Consider the following 15,899-nt stretch of genomic DNA (forward strand, 5'->3'; position numbering starts at 1 on the left):
ATGGGAAAGATTCCTTTTGATTCTGTAGATCAAGACAAGTGAATACATAATGTTATGGAAGAAATATCTAAAGGAACTTTTTAATGTATTTACTGATTTTTTTTTCTTTAGTCTACATGCTTGACTTTAAAAGTGGCTGAGAAGAATGTGACTAGCCTCCATGGAGAAAAGGGATTTAAAACTGACCCTCTCCCTTTTGAATTTCAAGTAGGTACTTGAAAATGGCTGATAAACTAAAATACCCCAAATAAGGACAGTTAGCTGCAGAAGACTCCAGGGCTTCTAAGGTGAACATCACTACAAAGATTGTTTAGCCAAGGACAGTGGTACACTCCTGTAATCCTAGCGATTCAGGAGGGCTGAGACAGGAGGAGGGCAAATTCAAGGCCCCCTTAGCAATTTAGCAAGACCCTGACTCAAAACAAAAAGTAAAAATGACTGGGGATGTAGCTCAGTGTTAAAGCACCCCTGGGTTCAATCCTAATACCAAAAAGAAAAAAATAGGTGTTTGGACAGTAACCTACATAGGAAGCTTAGTCAGTGAGCCTTAAGGGAGTTGGACATTTCTTATACCCTGACACTGGACAAACCCTGGAGATATAAGCATGGGTTTAATTGGTTGTGTAAATCAGAATGTCAATATTTGAGCAAAAACACTGGGTGAGAGAGATAAATGCAACAATTAAAAATATAGGGAGGCTGGGGTTGTGGCTCAGTGGTAGAGCACTTAACCTAAGTGTCAGGCACTGGGTTCTATTCTTAGCACCACATATAAATAAATGAATAAAATAAAAGTCCACAACATCTAAAAAAATTTAAAAATATAGGGAAAGCTCAGTGCACAAATAAATTAATCTCTGTATTTTTACAGTAGTAAAAAAATAGAAATTAATAGTCAGTCACTACCAAAAATGGCAAAAAACAACAGTAGTATAACCTACTGGAATGAATGTAGCTATTATGCTTCTGAAAATCATAATGAAAATAAAATGACATAAAAACTATTCATGACATTATGAGAAGTTAAAAAATCAGAGTGTAACATTTCATATCTGTTTTTTTAAAAAAAAAACCTACAAATTAAAAAAAAACACTGGTAGAAAATATAAAATATTTAAAATATTTACAGTTGGTTATCTTTGAATAACAAAAATGGTTTTTTTTCACTGCTTTCCAAATGTAATAAGAACATTATACAAAATCAAAACATTAAAAATATAAAGCCTAAAACACAACAGATCAAGTTGACAAACTAACAGCTTATCTTTATTTTGTCAAGATACTTAACAGAATAAAAAAAAAATGTCAGATTTCTTCATGGTCATCTTTTGCCAGCTTTTTCAAAGATTCAATAGTAGAAACACCCAAATGCTGCTACAACACAGAATAAACTGTCCTAAAAAAGAAATCAGAAAACAGAGAAATTCAGAATGATAGTGCTAATAAGGTAATAAGGGCAGCACAGGCAATTGAAATTAACACAGATCTCTGTCCATTTTCAGTCTCAATTCTTCCCTTGGGCTGGGTGCAGTGGCACACACTTGTAATCCCAACGGCTCAGGAGGCTGAGGCAGGAGGATCATGAGTACAAAGCCAGACTCAGCAACTTAGTGAGGTCCTAAGCAACTCAGTGAGACCCTGACTCTACATAAAATATAAAAATGGGCTGGGGATGTGGCTCACTGATTAAGCACCCCAGGTTCAATCCCCAGTACCCCACTCCTAAAAAAAAAGTTTTCAAGTTTCTAAAGTATACCTATAAAGTTTCTTGCCTCTAAGTAACTACAAAATTGCTTACTAAAAGGATTTGATGGGAAAGAATTAGATTTGAATGAACAATTAAATGTGAACTAATGAACTTTAGGTAATGATTAATTATTTTGCATAATGAATAATTATACCCAAAGTAAAATAATGTATGAAATGCTTTTAAGTTCTTGGAGCACATGTGTTACCTAACTCAAGTAACTATAGTATACTATCCCTGATAATAAGAATATCAGCACTTTAACATAAATTCTAGCTAAGGAAATGGTCTCTGGGTGTTTCTCCTTAACTGATAAAAATTCACTTGTTTATCTTCTTAGAATGCTTTCCAAAGCCCAGTTCAACTCATTAAAACATTTTTAGGTACTTATTACAGGAGTTCCTCCTGCCTTAGCAATGTCTGATCCACCAACTTCATCTGCAGCCTGGTAGTGATGGGAGAAAAATAATCTAAACTCAAGTACCTGGGTATTAAACAAAATCAAAATTATTTTGGATATCTTCAAGCTGTGTTCTACAACAGTGCTATCTGTGGTGAAGGACCTATTAATTTCCTGTCCCTCATGGACTGACATTTTTCTAAAAACCTAGTAATCAGCAGAAGCATGTGAGGAATTTTTTTAAAAATTCAGATTCACTGATCCATTGTCTGGCTTATTTGATCAGAATCTACTTGAGCAGGGCCCTGGCATCTATATTTTAAACTAGTTCCCCAAATTATTCTTAGGCAGTCACAGCCAGTCTTTAGGAACATCTACTTCCTAATAGTCTAAATATAGTCTCAGAAAAATCCAATGACTTACCTAAAGCTATACAATTGGAAAGTGACACAGTTGGAAATAAAACTCCTCACTCCTAATTTATTCAGTCCAGTTTCTGTTCTACTCTAACTCTGACTGATCCAATCCTCTGATGCTCCAATCCTGGGAGCATCAGAGGATTGGATCATTTCTGGAAGCAGGTGAAAAATAACAGCATATAATTAAACTGCACAAAACACTTATGCCAATAACTCACCAATATTTAAAGAAACCTCTTTTTTAAAATTGCTCATTTTTTTCTGTTTTAAGAAATAGTTTTAAGGGCTGGGGTTGTGGCTCAGTGTTACAGCTCTTGCCTAGCAAGTGTGAGGCACTGTGTTCAATTCTCGGCACCAAATAAAAATAAATAAATGAAATAAACATATTGTTTCCACCCAAAACTAAAAAAAAAAAAAAATTAATGGTTTTAAGATAAACCAATTTTATAACTGAAAGAAAAATCATCTTTGCTTGTAGAATTCCCACCATTCAAATTTCTTTTTAGCTTAGCAAAGTGGACTTGTTCAAATAAACAAATATATAATTAAAATCTTTAGTTATCATTTATTACTTCAATAAGGATTGTCAGAATTGGGTTTCAGAATACAAGGGTGTATAAGTCAGGTAGCTAAAAATAATATAATAATTTTTACCTACCTATTCCCCCCACCTGTCTTTTCCATGTTGGGGATTGAATCCAGGGCCTCACATAGGCACTACACAAGCAGCTGTCATTGAGCTGTATACATACAAGTCTCCTTGCCTATAAGCAGCATGCTAGGTTTCTACTTTACTAACACAAAAACTAACAATAAAATCATCTCATCTAAAAGAAGTTTAAGACAAATGTCTAAAATTAAAGTGTTCTCTGATCCTAATGAATGTACTTAATTTGATTTGGAATGCCCAACAGATCCTGGAAAGAAAAAGAGGTTTCCAAATAGACTTACATTCATGAAAACATCATAAGTATAGTTGTCAGTGTCAGCATCCCAGAAACATCGAGCAGCCATACTAAAAAAATCAAAGATCAAAAAATTATCAACACTATAACAAGGATCTGAACTACACCTATTTGCCAAAAGCAAAAGCTTTCTTTCATACTCTTTTTTTTTTTTAATTGTGCTGAGGATTGAACCCAGGGTCTCACACATACTAGACACGAGCTCTACCACTAAGCTTACATCCTCAGCCCTTCACACATTGTTCTGAATCGGTGCTTCCCAACCTTTTCACAGGTTAGTGCACAAAGAAAATTGTATTTATACAGCAAAGTATGCTGCATACCTTGAAGAGACATGATTCATAGGTGAGGCTGCTTGCAGCTATGGCTGACCAGCCCAGGGGCTTTAGCAACTGACTGCCTGACAATTGCAGGGGTTGATATCTTGAAGTCTTTGGTACTCTGGGTGGGGCTCTGCTATTGATTACATCAACTAAAATACTTGTGTGTAACTTTTAATGGTCTTAATTCTTGCATGTATGGGAGAAGGAGGTCTGTGAAGGGCCCAACAGATCAGTTAGCTCAACCTGATGATTTTATAGAGTTCCATAAAAGAAAGAGGCAAACTGAAATAGAATTCAGTCTTCCAACTAAATCTAGTATTATCTCTACAGAATGCTATGCTTCCTCTAAATTATCAAATTGGCCATTTTATCCCCCTCCCCCAAATTCTTAGATAAGAAAAAAATGTTAGTCAAAATAAAAATCAATGGTTCACATTGGTAATCCCAGCAGCTCAGGAGGCTAAGGCAAGAGGATTGTGAGTTCAAACCCAGCCTCAACAAAAGAGAGACGCTAAGCAACTCAGTGAGACCCTGTCTCTAAATAAAATACAAAATAGGGCTGGGGATGTGGCTCAGTGGTCAAGTGCCCCTGAGTTCAATCCCTGGAAAAAAAATGTAAACAAATGCCCATTAGGACCGGATTGGTAAATGAAATGATGGTATTTCCTGGCAATGAAATTCTGTGTAGTCGCTAAAGAGATGTTCTGCAAAAAATATTCACAATATAATGTTATGTGAAAAAAGTAATTACAGATGTTTTACATTTTTATGAAATGTATGAATATGATTCGTCATCATTAACATTTACTAAGTGCTTACTTTGTGCCAGTCATTATACTCACTAACCTTAGTGCTTTCAGGCATTTTCGAGGCAGTTACTGGGGACTTACTCCCCTGTTAAGGGAAGGAATCAGAAGATCGAGCTCTATTAATAACACTGACACTAGCCAGATATATATTTTGGGGCAAATTGTGCAGAAGTGGCATCCATAAAATAAGGACATTAGTATTTACAGTACTTTCCAGACCTAATATTCTATGGCAAAAATTCTCGGTGATAATATCTATAAGATATTTTTTATTTATTTTTTTTTTTTGAGAGAGAGAGAGGGAGAGAGAATTTTTTTTAATATTTATTTTTTAGTTTTCGGTGGACATAACATCTTTGTTTGTATGTGGTGCTGAGGATTGAACCCCAGCCGCATGCATGCCAGGAGAGTGTGCTACTGCTTGAGCCACATCCCCAGCCCTATAAGATATTTTTTAAATATTTTTTTAGTTGTAGATGGACACACAATATCTTGATTTATTTTTATGTGGTGCTGAGGATCAAACCCAGTGCCTCACACATGTGAGGCAAGCACTTTTACCACTGAGTACAGCCCCGGCCCACACGTATTTTTTAATTCATTTAATTCCAATACCTTCTTACAAAATATGTAATAATGTACTTTCTTAGAAAATCCTGCATTTGACACTATTTATAAAGGAAGAAGGAGGATTAATACTTAAGCATAGGAAAATACAAGCAACAGATTTTGGAATTAATAATACAGAAATGAGAGTTTGAGATCATGAAAATGAATGAGCTCACTATAAAAGCACCAAGAATATAAGGCCAAGAACTGAACCTTGGGGCTGGAGATGTGGCTCAAGCGGTAGGGCGCTTGCCTGGCATGCTTGCAGCCTGGGTTTGATCCTCAGCACCACATACAAACAAAGATGTTGTGTCTGCCGAAAACTAAAAAATAAATAAATAAATATTAAAATTCTCTCTCTGTGTGTCCCTCTCTCTCTCTTAAAAAAAAAAAAAAAAAAAAAGAACTGAACCTTGTAGAGAGCTCACAACTGGGATATAAGGGAGAAAGGAGCCAGTGAAGAAAAGAAAATACGCAGAGAAACAAGTTAGATAACTGACACCAGGGCCAAAAAAAAAAAAAAAAAAATGGAGTGACTTTTAAGAAACAGAAGCCAAGGCCAAGAACAAGAGCTAGTAGATTGGCTAATAAGGAGATCATCTCAATTAAATATTTATGAAAGTAAAAATGTCAAAATGTTGGCAATGAGGAATATGGTAGGAAATATGTATCCATAATCCCATGTTGTGTATGGAGGCATGTATACATAAACCCTAAAAGATTTACTAGCCTATAGATACTATGAAGAATGAGTTACCCTATGGAGCTCATCTAGACTGGACCTTACTCTCTAGTTCCAGGACCTCTTTAGTTCACAGCTGCATTTTGTTACACTGTCCTTTTTTCTCATTCTTGCAAAGATACAATCTAACTGAATTTTCAAGAGGAAGAATACCTCATAAGAAACAGATGAATAAAAACAAGAAGGAAAAAATCAACTACTCACAATACTCCTTCACCTCTTTGTTCTCCAATCACTACTTGTACCACCATTTTATATCGGTCAAATCCCATTTCTAAAAAGAAAAAATAAGAAAGTTATCTATAAGCAAATCTGTGGAAAATTACTTATTTAAGGCAAATTTGTCCAGAATGGACCTAAATATTCAGTTCACAAGTACTTAATGAGTATAATGTTAAGCTTGTGAGTCAGAGGGACCTGAAGATAGATCTTAACTATAAAATTAACCAAGACCATAACCTTAGAGAACTTATGTAACTTTTCAGTTTAAGTTCCTCTCATCTGTTAAGTGGAATAATATTACCTACCTCCAGGATACCTATAAAGTTCGGTGAGATAAGGTATAAAAATACATAAAGCATCTAGAATAGTAATAGCACATAATGGTCTCTCAATAAAGCTTAGCTTCCTTTTTTTCCCCTACTCTAAGTCAGGTACTAAGCTAGGCCTTCAAGTTACAGAGATAAATAAAATACTTTACTAATAATAGTAAAGAACTTGAAGACAGACAGAAAAATAACATGAAAATTCAATATGCCATTAACTTCAGGAGTAGCAGGTATAAGGTACATAAAGAGCACGCAGCTGGGAAGAGATAACCGGAAAAGACTTCATGGGCAGTGTGATAATAAATGAGATGAGTCTTGAAGGATGAGTGAGAATTGACCAAGTCAACAATCTTTCTCCATTTTTTGAAGAGGGAATAGCTTTTGCAAAGGCATGAGAACCCAGGTTCTCCAGCAAACTGTAAGCTGTTCAGTAAGGTAGGAAAGAAAAGCAATAAGAAGATTTGGGGGAATATTGGAGTGACCAGTACAACCCTCAACTTCCTGCCCCATCAACTGTACTGCTAAAGAAATAAAACCCTGAAAATTCTCACTAATGCCAAATCTGGACAGAAGAAAACTGAAGGGCACCTCTATCTTCCTACTCTTCTGAGCAGGGGATAGAAGAATTTTTAAAAAAGAAGAAGAAAGAAAGAAAAGAAAAGAAGGGAGGGAAATGGGCAACAAACAGGCCAACTCTCTTTGGTGAAAATAAAGTCTCCAGGATTATCTATTAAGTTGGGCAAACAACCTGAATACAAGTAACCTCCTAATTCAGAATATTAAACAAAAATCTTAGAATATAAAGCCCAAGTTTTTTGTTTATTTTATATCGTTTTTGTTCTTCATACTAGGAATTGAACCCAGGGGCACTCTACCTCTGAGCTACATTTCCCAGCCCTTTGAATTTTTTTATTTTGAGACAGTATCTTCCTGAGTTGCCCAGGCTAGCCTTGAACTTTCAATCCTCCTGCCTCAGCCTCCTGAGTCTCTAAGATTACAGACACGCACCACCACTCCTGGCAGGCCATGTTATTCTTTAAAAATGTTGCACATTCAGATGAGCTTTCTCCTTTCTCTACTGAATTCCTTAGACTATAGTAATATGGCTAGGAGGGCTGGGAATGTGGCTCAGGCGGTAGCACGCTCGTCTGGCATGCGTGAGGCCCGGGTTCAATCCTCAGCACCACATACCAACAAAGATGTTGTGTCCGCCGAGAATTAAAAAAATAAATAAATATTAAAAATTCTCTCTCTCTCTTTAAAAAAAAAAAAAAGAAATATGGCTAGGATATCAAATCACAGTTCTAAGAGAAAAATAAAATATTCTCATATGCTAGAAAGAGAACTTGAAAAAAAACACCCATACCATATCTGAGCAATTATGATATATAGGCAGAACAAAAAAAGAAACTGAATAGCAATATGTAATGACACAATGGCAAAAACAAAAGAATAACACACTGTGAAAGACACTGTATAAGAGATTAAAAAATTCAACCTAGTAGATAATATAAATAAGAAAGAAGAGAAATTCCTCATAATTGATTTACATAAAACAATGCAAGTTTATACATTCAATGAAATAAGAACTCAATCACATTATAAAACAATGAAAAGAGATGAAAGGGAAGATAACATCCTAGGAAAGAAACAATTCTTACACAACCAATATTCAAATAATGTCTTTGTAGAACTAATAAATTCAAAGTAGCAAAAGAGCCAGGCACAGTGGGGCATGTCTGTAATCCCAGAGATTTGGGAGGTTGATGCAGGAAGATCGTAAATTCAATGCCAGCATCAGCAACTTTGCAAGGCCTTTAGCAATTTAGTAAGACTGTCTCAAAAAATACTGGTGCAATGGCACTTGCCTGTAATCCCAGCAGCCTGGAGGCTGAGACAGAAAGACCACAAGTTCAAATCCAGCCACAGCAACATAGTGAGGGCCTCAACAACTTATCAAGGTCTGTCTCGAAAAATAAAAAGGGCTGGGGATGTGGCTCAGTGATCAAGCACCCCTGGATTTGATCTCTAGTATCAAAAACAACAACAAGTCAAAATGGAAATAAAGAAGACACAAATGAAAACTAAATTACTGCCTTAACATAATCACAAGTAAAAATGACAGTGAAAAAGGAAGAAATTATGCCAGAGGAATAAAGCTAATAGACATGGAAAGCAAAGATGAGTCAATATAAGAACACTTGGTATCCTGAACAAGAGAATATAAATAATGTATTCAGAGATGAAAGAAATGTATTCAGAGATGAAAGAAAATTCTTCCAATATGGAAAAATGAAATCTGCCAACTACCAACCCAGACCCTAGAGCATAAAAACTAAGGATAGGCATCTTTAAGCAGACAACATCAAATTGGCTTCAGATTTATCCACAGACAATTAACCCTTATGTTCATTGTCCCAGATGTGGAACACCTATAAAAACTTACAGTAGGGCTGGGGACATAGCTCAGTTGGTAGAGTACTTGCCTCACATGCACGAGGCCCTGGGTTCAATCCTCAGCACCACATAAAAACAAACAAACAACAGCAAAAAACCCCAAAAAACTTACAGTATGTAATATACAATATAATATATAGTATAATTAAATAATGAGAACATAATTATGCTATAATTATAACATTAATATAATAATATATATAAGCTTCAGATTATGATTTCTAACCTACTTTAATACACCTGTGCCAATTTTGCTGAAATATTCACAGAATTGAAAACTTGGAACATAATGGGTTAACATTCATTGCCAGAAGGCAATGAAGAAAAGTACACTAGAGTCAAGAAAATAAATTATTACCTACTTGCCTAGCATACTTAAGGCCCTTGGTTCAGTCCCCAGATTTATTTATTTAATAAATAAATCCGCTCTTCAGTCTCAGGCCTAAGTCATGGCAACAGGCTAAACACACTAAGAAAGTCAGAATCGTCAGTAAATATGGGACCCGCTATGGTGCCTCCCTCTGAAAAATGGTGAAGAAAATTGAAATCAGCCAGCACGCCAAATACACATGTTCCTTCTGTGGCAAAACCAAGATGAAGAGATGGGCTATGGGGATCTGGCACTGTGGTTCCTGCATGAAAACAGTGGCTGGTGGTGTCTGGACCTACAACACCACTTCTGCCGTCACAGTCAAGTCTGCAATCAGAAGGCTGAAGGAATTGAAAAACCAGTAGAAAGTTCTACCATATAGCAAAATTGTGGTTTGTTGTTAATTGTATTAACTGGATGTTCTGATGTGAATTGCATTAATATTGCCCTTTCAAAAGATTTATAAATTGAGGGCTGGGAATGTGGCTCAAGCGGTAGCGCGCTCGCCTGGCATGCATGCGGCCTGGGTTCGATCCTCAGCACCACATACAAACAAAGATGTTGTGTCCACCGAGAACTAAAAAATAAATATTAAAATTCTCTCTCTCTCTCTCTCAAAAAAAAAAAAAAAGATTTCTAAATTGAAGCTCTTCTAATTTGAATTGGAAAATTTTGCTGAGATGCGTTATTATAATTCAGGTCTTTTTTCTTCAATAGTCAGATGATAATGGCGTGAAACCTTATGGCTTAGGTATATACTTAGCTTTTTTTTTCTTTTAAATCACTGTTCAACTACTCAGAGATACATTGACACTGTACAAAATTTGTTTCAAAGGTAAAATGTGCTAAAATACACAAAGGATAAATAAATAAATAAACAAATAAATAAATAAATCCTACAAAGCATATTCTAGTTTAAAGACAAAAGGCAGATATCCCAAACATAAAAAAGTACAAGAAATATACAGCATTTATGAGACCTTCCTGAAAAAAAAACTGACAAAATCTCATCAGGTAAATTTGAACCAAAATAAAGAACCTGGCAATGAAAGTATGAAAAAAGGACTAAATAGTGAACAATCATTCCATATAAATATAGAATCAATACTATACGACTACGGGAAATAGATCTTCAGTATCCCTTTGTTACTAAAGGATCTATATGTGTATACCCAGAAAAGAGGTTGCTATGATGTTTGCCTAAGTGTAGGTAGTGACACTTGGGTATTTCCCCCCTCCCACTTTCTCTCTCCCCAGATTGTGGATAAACCCAACATATGCTAAGCATATGCTCTACACCAGCCCCACACCCGGCTCCATGGGGTGATTTTTCTTTTATTTACTATTCTACAGTGTTTAAATTTTTATAATGAGCATATATCTTGTTTTTACTATAATTTTAACTGAATTTTCATTAACAAGTCAGAAAACAAAAATGCTAATATACTAATAGTAGTGAATTCTGAATGAAAGAAATATATAGGATTACTATTTTCTTCTTTGTGCTTTTCTATATATTTGGGGCAAGGAATACTGGGAATTAAACCCAGGGCCTCACACAGGCTAGGGAAGCATTATACCACTGAAAACTATATTACCTGCCCTTTTAATTTTTTATTTTGACATAGGATCTCACGCAGTTGCGTAGGGCTGGCCTCAAACTTGTGATCCTCCTGCCTCAACCTTGCTAGCAGCTGGGATTACAGGCATGTGCCACCATACCTGGCTATATTTTTTCATTTGTAAAAGTTAAAAAAAGCCCAAGAAAAGAAGAAAATACACCAAAATAGTAAATGATAATTACTTTTGGATAATAAAATTTCATGTAATTTTCTAAAACTTTAAGTATACTTTTCTGTATGGTCCAGAATTGTTATAATGAATATAAATTACTTTCACAAAGACATTCCTTCCTTTTAAAAAGAGCAGATAGATATTGTGAATTGTGCTGCTATAAACATTGATGTGGCTCTGTCCCTGTAATATGCTGTTTTTAAGTTTGTGATGGACATTATTAATTAAAGTACATGTATGAAGACACAATTGGTGTGAATATACTTTGTATACAATGGGAGATGTGAAAAATTGTGCTCTATATGTGTAATAAGAATTGTAATGCATTCCACTGTCATATATAAATAAAAAAATAATTTAAAAAAGCAGCTAGAAATAAAGAACTTTTTAGATGATATAGCATTAATAGTAACAGCATAATAATGTTTTTGTTAACAAAGAAAGACAAAGAGGACAAGGTGGGAAAAGGACAAAATACACTCTGCAGATGTAGGGTTTGGCAGGAGTGGAAGGTTGAGTAATATAAGTGGTAAAGGATTCAGCTGAAGAAATGGACTGAGGACAGCCTTGGAGGGTACTGAATGCCAGACTAAGAAATTGATAGCTTAATGGGAAAAAAAAAACAACAGGAATTATGGGAGAAAGTCACCCTTAATTCCTGGCCTTTTTGAATTCTTAAATTTCTAGGACAGTGGTTCCCTACAATGTTTTATTTCACATCTCTACTCTTTCCCACCATCTGCAAAAGTCACCAAATAATTATAGAAGACTAGATACTGAAGAAAAAATTGTCTTTAATAGAATCCACAGCTTATATCCCTTGTTTAAAGATGGGAAAGAAAACAAATGGGTAAAACTGAGTGCTTGAAGATAAAATACATCATTTCCAGTTATTACACTCTTACCTTTTAATTTATCTTTAATATTTTCTGATAAATGTTTTGTGAGCTGAGACATTTCTTCTGGAATATATTCAGCATTTGCCAGTTCCTCCTTGAGCACAGTGTGGATACAGTCTTTAACCACAGAGGGTCTGAACCTAAATGAAAAATTTGAGAACATCTAATTGGTAACCCCAAAATCCCAACTTGCCTTCACACTTCAACTTCCCCAGGTTTTTTTTTTCTTTTTGTCCTGCTTTCTCATATTTTTTTCATTATAAAAGTAATAGAAACAAATCAATATAACAAGTCATATCCCAAATTTCTCTCTATAGCCTAGACTATCCCTGAACCTCAGATCAACAAATATTCCAATGTCTAATAAGCAATTTTTTTTTTTTTTTTTTTTGGTGATGCTGGATATTGAACCCAGGGCCTGGTGCATGCAAAGCAAGCACTCTACCAACTGAGCTATATTCCCAGCCCAGAAATTCAAATTAAATTCATTCAGTATTGAGTTTCTCCTCTCCATAGACTAGGTCTCTTATGGTTTTTCCCATCTCAGTCAATCGGAACTCTATTCTTCCAGTCTTGTTGGTGAGAAAATCTTATCTATTCTACCTTCAAAATAATCTAAAATTCAATCACTCTTACCACCCCATCACCACCATCTTGTTCCAAACTACTATTTCCATTATCTTTTGCCTGGATAATTCATTCAGTAAAGGCCAGTGTCTTCACTCTAACCTATAAGGTATCATGTGACCTACCACAACAAATTTTCTGACTTTGTTTTCTAGTACTTTTTGCATACTTCTGTACTCAGGCCACACTGGCCTTCCTTATGTTCTTTTATTTTTTTTTAACATTTAAAAAATTATTTAGTTGTAGATCAACACAATACATTTATTTATTTTTATGTGGTGCTGAGGATCAAACCCAGTGTCTCACATGTACTTGGCAAGTGCTCTACCACTGAGCCACAGTCCCCATCCCCTTCCCTAGTTCTTTAACCACACCAGGCATACAAAGCTTTGTGCCTCTATAATTGCCATTATCTCTGCCCAAAGTTTAATTCCTCCCTATACAAGCATGTCTAGCTCCCATACTTCTTTTTATTTTTAGCTGTATATGGACACAATAACTTTATTTTATTTATATGCGGTGCTGAGAACCAAACCCAGGGCCTCACACATGCTAGGCAAGGCTCTACTACTGAGCCACAACCCCAGCCTTCCATCACTTCCTTTTTTTTTTCTCCCTCCCTTACTTCTTAAAAGTCTTTAAAAAGTCACCCTTCCTAGCTACACTCAACAAACTTCAAAGCACCCTCTGTCCCTTCCTGGCATTTGTTACCAGTTACCCTCTGATACATTATATACTTTACTTTTGTATTTCTTATTTATTGTCCTTCAACTCTGCTAGACATAAAATCCACGAGAGTAGAGATTATTTGTCTGTTTTTTTCAGTAATACTCCCTTTTCCTGTAACAATGCCCAGCACATAATAAATACTAAATAAATGGGAGGGGGTTGGGTTTTGTTGTTATTGTTGTTTTGTTTTTTGTTTCTTTTATTTGTTTATTTTTGGTATGGGATTGAACTCAGGGACACTAGACCACAGAGCCACATCCCCAGCCCTATTTTGTATTTTATTTAGAGACAGGGTCTCACTGAGTTGTTTAGCATTTCGCTTTTGCTGAGGCTGGCTTTGAACTCAAGATCCTCCTGCTATAGTCTTCTGAGCCACTGGGATTATAGGCCTGTACACTGTGCCCTGCTGATTTTTGGGGGTTTTTTTGTTTGTTTGCTTGTTTGTTTGTTTTGTTTGGTACTGGAGATTTGAACCCAGAGGTGCTCTACCACTGAGCTATATCCCCTCCCCTTTTTACTTTTTTATTTTTAGACAGGGTCTTAATTAAGTTGCTGAGGCTGGCATTGAACTTGTGATTCTAAAGTTTGTTTCAGATTCCCAAATCACTGGGATTATAGTCATGTACCACCACACCTGGCTCAAATGGATAGTTTTTGGAAAAAAAAAAAAAAAGATTATTGGATAAATGAAGACAGGGAAAAGAAAAAAAGAAAAAAGGCCTCCTTTAATTTCACCAGCCTAATAATACAATTAGCAAGTTGCTTGAGTTTATTATATATTAAAACACTAGGTCCTTTTTAGAACTGTATATTCCATCAGTTTATCTATCAAGTGCCAAGTTATCAAAATGTTTAAAGTTTTCAGCTTATTATAAAGTTTAATATTCACCTAGCACAAGTGTCCCCTCATTACTTTTTAATATATTTCCTTTGCTTTCTTGCCTTCTCATTTGCACAGGTGAAATTCAAAATCATCAAATTTCCAAGATTTGGGGGCCAGAAGTGTTGCTCAGAGGTAGAATGCCTGCTAAGCATGAAGGAGGACAGGGGTTCAGTCCCCAGTGAACATGTGTACAAGATTTGCTATGTCCAAAATGTGGTTGTCTTCTTAACAAACACACTGTATTTGGCTCCTCCCTTCAGCTTTTTTTTTTTCTTTTTTTTTTTTTGTGGTGCTGAGGATTAAACCCGGGGCCTTGTGCATGCACTCTACTAACAGAGCTATATCCCCAGCAGGCTTTTTTAATTCTTGATAAAATGTTAAGGTTTTCTTCAGACATGTCACACATAAACTCATAGGATTATTCCTACATAATACATATTTTTTGTTAATCCTGTTCTGCACTGTATTACAACAGAAACCCCTCTTAATGCCATTCTATGCATGTAGAATACTTTACTGGAATAACTGAAAACACTGTCCATTTTACACAATAAAAAATTACTACATAATTTTGAAAAAAAAAATTTAGTTGTCAATGGACCTTTATTTTATTTATTTATATGTGGTGCTGAGAATCGAATCCAGTGCCTCACACATGCTGGGCAAGCACTCTACCACTGAGGTACAAACCCAGCCCCTACATGAATTTTTTTCAATCACATGTAACCAAAGTTCCTGGTTTCCAACACTACATTTGCTAAGAATGAAATTCGGCAATATGGTTTCCAACAACAGAAAAAGGGCTTGGGAAGTTCTTTAAAAATATCTTTCTCGTGAAGATGATAGAAATTAGTGATTAGCCATGGATCCTGCAGACTTAGCTGACTGCCCTCTTCCGGCAAGCTAATACTGTCTAAGAGCATCTGGACAGTACATAGGAAGGACTCTGTACACCGATCGGGTGCCAGGAGTTTAAGTGCATTCTGGCACAGCTGTGCACAAGGTAACCCTCAAAACACCAATGAACCGCGTTCCTCGTAAGCCGCTGGTGTTTTGCCTCTCTCGGTCCATCTCCTTTACCCTTGCGTGTGTCCTGGATCCCCTAGGTGTTAACCATTCCGGCTGCGCCAGCCTGTTTGCAGGAGACCTAACTCTGCAAAGGTGCAGCCAGTCCTCTGCTGTCCCCTGCTGCCGGAGAAGAGTTGGAACGCCGGAACAGCAGCGTCCCCGCGACCCACAGCTCCTCCCCGCCCCTCCCGTCCTCTCCGGCCCCCACCCTGCCCCTCCCTTCCCAACCCTGGAGGCACGGGTCTCGGCCCGCGCGCCCCTTTCCGGCCGTTAGGCTCCCAGACGGACCCAGCCCTCTCGAGGTCGCCCCTGCCACATCCCATCCGCTACCCGCCTTTGCTGGAAAATGGGCCTCAGAATGTAGGTGTTCTCCGCCTCCCCTGAGTTCTTCTCAGTGTCAAGCAATCCGTCGCCCAAGGACCGAGAAAGGGACGGGTGGGCGGATGTGGTCATGATCAGGGATTCTCGGCCCGGGCGTAAGTCACTACCAGGCCCAGATCGCTTGCTGCT

At 36.7% G+C, this 15,899-nt stretch overlaps 1 protein-coding gene and 1 pseudogene across 1 annotated transcript; one reads left to right on the forward strand and one right to left on the reverse strand.

Moving 5' to 3' along the window:
• Positions 1–1,239: 1,239 nt before the first annotated feature.
• Positions 1,240–15,857, reverse strand: Dynlt2b (dynein light chain Tctex-type 2B). The gene is made up of 5 exons (XM_005340282.5): positions 15,724–15,857; positions 12,089–12,222; positions 6,219–6,288; positions 3,518–3,581; positions 1,240–1,396 (listed from the first exon to the last, which is right to left on the reverse strand). The coding sequence occupies exons 1-5, from the start codon at positions 15,840–15,842 to the stop codon at positions 1,349–1,351; spliced, it is 435 nt and encodes a 144-aa protein (XP_005340339.1). The 5' UTR covers positions 15,843–15,857; the 3' UTR covers positions 1,240–1,348.
• LOC101975281 (large ribosomal subunit protein eL43 pseudogene) lies at positions 6,768–9,782 on the forward strand (annotated as a pseudogene).
• Positions 15,858–15,899: the final 42 nt, after the last annotated feature.

Source organism: Ictidomys tridecemlineatus, chromosome 3 (genome assembly GCF_052094955.1).
Source record: "Ictidomys tridecemlineatus isolate mIctTri1 chromosome 3, mIctTri1.hap1, whole genome shotgun sequence".
NCBI lineage: Eukaryota > Metazoa > Chordata > Mammalia > Rodentia > Sciuridae > Ictidomys > Ictidomys tridecemlineatus.